Source organism: Portunus trituberculatus, chromosome 27 (assembly GCF_017591435.1).
Source record: "Portunus trituberculatus isolate SZX2019 chromosome 27, ASM1759143v1, whole genome shotgun sequence".
NCBI lineage: Eukaryota > Metazoa > Arthropoda > Malacostraca > Decapoda > Portunidae > Portunus > Portunus trituberculatus.
In genome coordinates, this window is record NC_059281.1 from 6933301 (window position 1) to 6940800 (window position 7500).

General features: G+C 37.7%; 1 protein-coding gene across 17 annotated transcripts in view; it reads left to right on the forward strand.

Annotated features, from left to right (window-relative positions):
• Positions 1–7500, forward strand: part of LOC123509487 (synaptotagmin-7-like) — a 406995-nt gene that overhangs the window by 379834 nt on the left and 19661 nt on the right. For all 17 annotated transcript variants that reach the window (XM_045263784.1, XM_045263785.1, XM_045263786.1 and 14 more), the window contains one exon: positions 2653–2800. In XM_045263784.1, the coding sequence (XP_045119719.1) occupies positions 2653–2800 (148 nt within the window). The remainder of the gene's footprint in view (positions 1–2652; positions 2801–7500) is intronic.

Here is a 7500-nt window from a genome sequence, read left to right on the forward strand (position 1 = left end):
CATTGGCTGGAAGGTCACAGTGGGCGGGGCTTCGTGACGTCATAGGTGGTTTTTGTACTCTGATTGGAGGATTTGTTTACCTGTAGGAGGGGCTTTTGTGTGTTCTGGTCCTGATTGGTGGTCTCGGTTCTGACGTCATACTGCTTTCCTTGGCGAGGCAGAAATTAATTAAAAATGTGTGTGTTTGTATTGCATGATTAAAATGTTGATGATGATGATGATGATGTTGTTGTTGTTGTTGTTGTTGTTGTTGTTGTTGTCTTTATTATTTTTTAGTTCTTTTCGTTATTGATATATTTTGAAAGTTTTTTTTTTTTTTACTCTATCTGTTTTGTTGTTCTTATTTTCTTTTTTTTTCTCGTTTTCTTTTATTATTACTACCATCATCATCATCATCATCATCATCATCATCATCATCATCATCATCGTTCATTTAGTTGAGTTAATTGTCATTTTATTTGCTAATCTCACAAAGAGCATTTTTATTATCTATTTTTCTATATTTCCTTCATTCTTCTTCATTTTCTTAAGTTATTTCAATTTTTTAACTCCCTTTTAACATTAACTAAGAAATGAAAAGTGAGAGGGAAAACATAGAAAATACATTAAAAACAGAGGAATCAAGCAAAACAACAACAACAACAACAACAACAACAAACATAACAACAACAACAACAACAACAACAACAACAACAACAACAACAACAACAACAACAAGAGAGAGAGAGAGAGAGAGAGAGAGAGAGAGAGAGAGAGAGAGAGAGAGAGAGAGAGAGAGAGAGAGAGAGACAGAGAGAGAGAGAGAGAGAGAGAGAGAGAGAGAGAGAGAGAGAGAGAGAGAGAGAGAGAGAGAGAGAGAGAGAGACAGAGACAGACAGACAGACAGACAGAGAAAGAGAAAAAAAAAGAAAATAAGAACAACGAAACAGATAGAGTAAAAAAAAGCTTTCAAAATATATCAATAATAAAACAACAACAACAACAACAACAACAACAACAACAACAACAACATCAACAAAACAAAACAAGAACAACAATAAATAACAAGAAACAAGAATCACACCTGCAGAGAAAGATTAATGTGAAAACCTTTGAAATCCTCGACCTTTACAAAAAATTAAATAAAAAGAAAAAAGTTACGTTAATATATGAAACACTAACATTTTTCCTGCTCTTATTCCTTTTATTTGTGTTCACTAATCTATCAGGTTCATTCACTCATTATTCACGTTGATCTAGGTTTATATTACTCATCATTTTGTCTGTCTGTATGTCTGTCTGTCTGTCTGTCAATCTGTCTATGTAAGTCTCTCTCTCTCTCTCTCTCTCTCTCTCTCTCTCTCTGGTAAAATGATTGGCTCACAAATTTTCTCTCTTTCCACCTTCCATCCTTCACGGCCTATCTCTCTCTCTCTCTCTCTCTCTCTCTCTCTCTCTCTCTCTCTCTCTCTCTCTCTCTCTCTCTCTCTCTCTCTCTCTCTCTCTCTCACACTTTTCACACTTTTACTTCCCATCTCGGTTCAATCTTTTTTTACTCTTTTTCTTTCTCTTTTTCTCTTTTCCTATTCTGTATTTTCCCGTTCTCATTCATCCCTTTCCTTTGTTCCTCTTGTTTTCCTTTTCTCAATCCTCTTATCTGTTTTACTATTCCTTACTTTTCTTTCCTTCCTCTTTGTACATCTTTTCTCCAGTCTTTCCTTCTCTTCCTTCTTCTTAATCCTCTTTTTACTTAGTTATTCTTTATTTCTTCTTTTTCTTTATCTCCATCTTCCTTAAGCTCTTTCATTTTTTTTTTGTGGGATTCTCTTTTGTTTCTCTTTTATTCATTTTCTTGGTTATTACATTTCTCTCTCTCTCTCTCTCTCTCTCTCTCTCTCTCTCTCTCTCTCTCTCTCTCTCTCTCTCTCTCTCTCTCTCTCTCTCTCTCTAAAAAAACTCAAATTTCGACAGCATTTCTCTCCCTAAGGTCACCAAATTTTTCAGTTTTTCTCCTTCTCTTTCTCTCTCCCTATTTTCTCATTCCTTCATATGTTTCCTCTCATTTCCCTCTTCACACCAGAAAAGCTCAAATTTCCCCTTACTTTACCTCTTAAAACGAGTAATTCTTTTGTTTTCTCTCTCCCTTCCTTCCCTTTCTTCTCTCCTCGTGTGTTTCCTCATCTTTCCTCCTTATTCTCTTTCCACTGCACACAAACCTCTTGTTATCTCCTTAAACACACCTAATATTCTGTTTTCTCCTCCTCTCTTTCTTTCTCTCCCTTTCTTCTCTCTCTCTCCTCTCCTCTCTTCTTCATCCCTCTCCTTCATCTGTCTCTTCATTTTTACTCATTTTTATTTTATTTTTTATGCACTTTTCTTTTATCATTGTTTTTTTTTCAATGTTTTTTTTCAATAATTGTGCTTGTGTTATTTTTTTTTAGAGACTGAGTTAGAACAGGTAATGAGAAGCAAATGTTCTCTCTCTCTCTCTCTCTCTCTCTCTCTCTCTCTCGCCAACACTGAGAAAAAAAACCCTCACTTTTACTCTCTTTTCCTCCCAACATATCCCATTTACACCCTCCCCTCCTTTTCCCCTCCTTCCCTCCCACACCAGCCATCCCTCCTCCGTATCTCCCTCCATTACTGACGCCCCTCCTTATCTTCCTCCGGCAGGCGAAGGAGCTCCCTGCGAAGGATCTTAGCGGCACCAGCGACCCCTATGTCAGAGTTACACTATTGCCAGACAAGAAACACAAGCTGGAGACTAAAATTAAGAGGCGGACACTGCACCCGAAGTGGCACGAGACTTTCTACTTTGAAGGTGAGAACTGGTAAAGGAGAGGACAGGAGGCGTGAGGTGGGGAACAGGCCTGTGAATGGTTGGAGCTAGAGAGAGAGGCGGAAGGGCTGGAGAGGAGGGAATTTATAGGATGAAATGGGAAGGTATGGTTAAGTGAGTAAGAGGAAGGAGAATATGGTCGTAGAGAAGGAAGTTTGAGAAGAAAAGGAAGAAAAAAGATAGAAAAGTTGAAGGGGTGAGGAGAAGAAGAGAGCAGGAATAGTGTGGTGGAAAATAATGTATGAATTAATGATTAAGAATAGGAAATATAGAGAAGAAGGAAGGAAGGATGGGAAAAAAAGAAAGGTAGAAAGAGAAGTTGTATTTAAGCAAAGAAGGAAAAAATGATAAAAAGGAAAAGGAAAAAGTGAAATAGATAAGAAAAGGAACACTGTAGAAGGAAAGTAAAGAAGAAAGAAATAGCTGAAGCAAAAATGAAAGATAGATAGAGAATTAAATAATTAATTAAAAGGTGTTCTTCTAAGTCTTGATATATGAAGTAAAGTTAGATGAAGGAAAGGAAGAAGGAAGGAAGCAATGAGGAAGGGAAAAAGAATGAATGAATGAACAAAGAACACACGAAAAGTGAATAATAATGAAAGCAATGGAAAAAGAAAACAAAAAATAAGAAATGAAAAAAAAGAAAACAAGGTCACAAGAGGAAAGGAAGGGAACCCGGAGGAAATGAATTAATAAAGTGGGGAAAATGAGGGAAATAAAGGAGGGGAGATGGAGATGGGATGAGATTATAGAGGACGAGAAGGAAACACGGAAGGAGGAAGATAAATTATGGAAAGAAGGGGAAAGATAGAAAAAGGAAGGAAGGAAGGAAGGAGTGGATTGCAAAAGAGAAAGGAAGTAAAATGAGTAAATAAGATGGAGAGAGAGAGAGAGAGAGAGAGAGAGAGAGAGAGAGAGAGAGAGAGAGAGAGAGAGAGAGAGAGAGAGAGCAAGTTTTCAGGTCAGATGAGATCAATAAACATCCATATGGGTTCAATTAGAATAGAGAGAGAAAATATCAGACACACACAGAGAGAGAAAGGGAGAGGGAGAGAGAGAGGGAGAGGGAGAGGGAGGGATTAAAAGAGGCGTAATCAGATCCACGTATAGTATATTTATTGAGTCTCCATTTACGGCTTAATCAAATCACTGGCAATGAGATCACGAAGGACGCTTCAATTAACTCTTGGGTAAAACTGGCAAGTGTCCCTTTCAATTTGTCCGGATTATGAGAGATTTCCACTTGATATTTATTTCCGCTATAGGAGGTCAATTTGCTGTTTTATTTTCCCTTAAGTGTTTTCTTTTCTTTTTACGTGCGCTTTTTTTTTTTTTTTTTGTCTTTTTTCCCCAAGAGTGATTGAGATGAAAGATTTTGTTTTGTTTTTAAAGAGTGTTTTGTGAAATTTTCCACCTCGTTTCTATTTTGGTGGTTGAAAGAAGATTAAGTTGCTGGCGACAGAGAGAGAGAGAGAGAGAGAGAGAGAGAGAGAGAGACAGACAGACAGACAGACAGAAACAGGGATAAGCAGAGATGTAGAAGCACACACTTAATCAGAACTAAAGAAAAATAAACAACAAATCATTATAACGATATCATGAAAAGCAAGAGTGTCAGCGATGATTGAATTAAAAAGGAAAAGAAAAAAAGGGACAGAAAAGCACAAGGGAATAAGGAAATGGCAAAATGAGGTCAGTTAATGGACACGAGGGGCAGGTCAGGATGCAAACAGTGATGGATCTGTGTCGTTGAGTTTAAGCAAAAAAATAGACAGGAGAAAACAAGAAGGAAAGAAGACCACATGAATAGATTAATGAACCAGTTTGTTACAAGTTTACTAAAAATCTTAAACTTTATACGAAAAATGACCAGAAGAACTATACATTAATCTCTCTCTCTCTCTCTCTCTCTCTCTCTCTCTCTCTCTCTCTCTCTCTCTCTCTCTCTCTCTCTCTCTCTCTCATCCCGACCTTCATGGCACCTATTCACCTTGAAAACCCAGCTGTGAGAAGTAATTAATGCAGATCACGTGGGCAAAATGTGAACGATAACAGTGAATAAATGAACGAATATCAATGAATCAATATGAATAACACACCACTTATATGAAATTAAATCCACTACAACTACAAAAAAAAAAAAAGAGAGTTAATAGCAAAAAAAAGTGATGGGGGGGGAATTTCATCATTAATATTATATAAGAGGTAGCGTTAAATCATATAACTGAAAGGAGGCGGTTCTAATTTCGCTCTGATCCAGGTGTTGCGCTGATCACCTGCCTAATTTGTCCGATTGTTCCATTCCCGCCTGAGTGCGTGCGCGTGATGAGGAGAGAGAGAGAGAGAGAGAGAGAGAGGAGGGGTTGACCTAAAGAATATAAGTCAAATGTTAACAGAACACAGAAATGAAAAAAAAAAAGAAGAAATAAAGAGTAGAAGAAAAGGAGAGACAAAAAAGAAAGAGAAGAATAGAAGCTTTGCAGAGAGAGAGAGAGAGAGAGAGAGAGAGAGAGAGAGAGAGAGATAGGCTAAAGATATAAGTGAGGGGTTGTTTGTGAGGGATGAGGGCTAGGAGGAGGAGGAGGAGAAAGAGAGAGAGATGAATAAGAATGAGAAAACAAGAAGAAAAAGGGGAAGAAGAAAAAGAAGAAGAAGAAGAGGAAGAAGAGGAAGAGGATGAGGAAGAAAAAGAAGGACATTAGGAAAGACATAAGAAAGAAAGAAAGGAGGACAAAGAGAAATGATTGATGATGGGAAAAATGAAATAGAGGAAAAAGAAATAAAATCAAATATAAAGAGGAAAAAAATGAGAATTCCTGAGAGAGAGAGAGAGAGAGAGAGAGAGAGAGAGAGAGAGAGAGAGAGAGAGAGACTAAAAAGAATAAATGAAAAAAAAAACAGAGGAACCAGGAAAAAAATATATACATAATGAAACGCAGAGAAAAGGAAATAAAAAGTCAGAAATGGAAATATGAAAAGAGAAAATGAAAAAAAAGGGAAAAAGAAAAAATCGAGGATGAAAGGAAGGGTATGGAGGAATGGAGGAGGGAATTAATACAGGAACAATGGAATGCTGGGAAGGAAACTCTTAACATTTTTCCCTTTAACTAACGCATTTATTTCCTTATTTTTCCCCTCGGACAAAGTTTCTATCTCGGAAATGAGTCATGAGAGAGAGAGAGAGAGAGAGAGAGAGAGAGGGGAGAAAGTGATGAATTAAGAAAGGAAAAGAGGAAAGAGGATAAACGTAGAAGAGAGAAGAGGAAGAGAGGGGAAAAATGGGTGAGAGAGAGAGAGAGAGAGAGAGAGAGAGAGAGAGAGAGAGAATGGAGTGAGGGATTATGATGAAGCAGACAGACACACACACACACACACACACACACACACACACACACACAGAGAGAGAGAGAGAGAGAGAGAGAGAGAGAGATTAATGAAAGCAAAAATTGAATAATAAAATCTCTCTCTCTCTCTCTCTCTCTCTCTCTCTCTCTCTCTCTCTCTCTCTCTCATCCTCTCAACTATCATGTCAAGTCTTACCCTCTATTTCCATATCAATTTCCCCTCGTGTCCCCTCAGGCATCCCCCATATCCTTTTGAATTTTCCTTTTTTTCCCTTCCCTCTTCCATATCTCGTCATCTTCAACCTCAGTTTCCCCTTATATCTCTCCCCTCATTCTTTTGTCACTTATCTGTATTTTTTCATTTTCCCCTCACATATCTTGGTTTCCTGTTATCACTTCCCCTTCTCATTTTCCCCTCTTTCTCTTATTTCCCTCCTTGGCTTTCAGTGTTTCCTTTTTCGAGTCTTTCTTTCTCTCTCTCTCTCTCTCTTGCTCGTATATCCGTGTTTTCCCCTCATTTCCCTCGTTGGATTCCCCTCATCTTCCACCTCATTTTCCCCTTTCCTCTCTCATCTAAGTTTCCGCCTACCTCCTTCCACACCCATCTTAACACATTTCCTATCAGTTTTTCCTCATTTTTTCCTATCATTTCCCCTCTTTTCCCCTCATTTCATCTGTTACCCGACGTCTCAGTTTCCTTCATCTCTCTCTCCCACATATTGTTTCCATTTGCAATAGTTTTCCTTATTTTTTGTTTCCCCTCTTTTATTAATTTTTCTTTTTATTTTATTGTTTTTTGTGTTTCCCTCATATTGGCATTATCTTATCTTGTTTCAAATTTTCTGTTATGTGTCTTGTATTTTTTCCCCTCACCTCTTAAGAAAATGTATTAGATTAAGTGTCCCCTCTGTTTTCCCCTCAGGTGGTTTCCCCTCATCTATCCTATCAGTTTTCTCTCCTCTGTAAGTTGTACTCCATTATGGGAAACATGGTCTGACAGTGAGGGGAAGAGAGTTTATTAAATTTGTCTTCTTTCTCCCCTCAAAATTTCCCCTCACCATCTAGCCAAATTTTCCCCATACACAAGTTTTAAGTAATTATAGAAAAACAGTTCGTCAATAAGAGGGGAAAAGTTCAGCATCCCTTTTTTTATCATCAAAATTTCCCCTTTTTTCCCTCGTTCTTCCCTTAAATGTGCCACTTTTTCCTTTTTCCCTTTTTCCTTACATTACAAGTTACAGAAAACATGCTTTGTCTGTGGAAATATTAAGAGGTATTCATGAACATTTCCCCTCTCTTTTTCCCCTCAAGTTTCTCGCTCCTGTCAATTATTTTTCC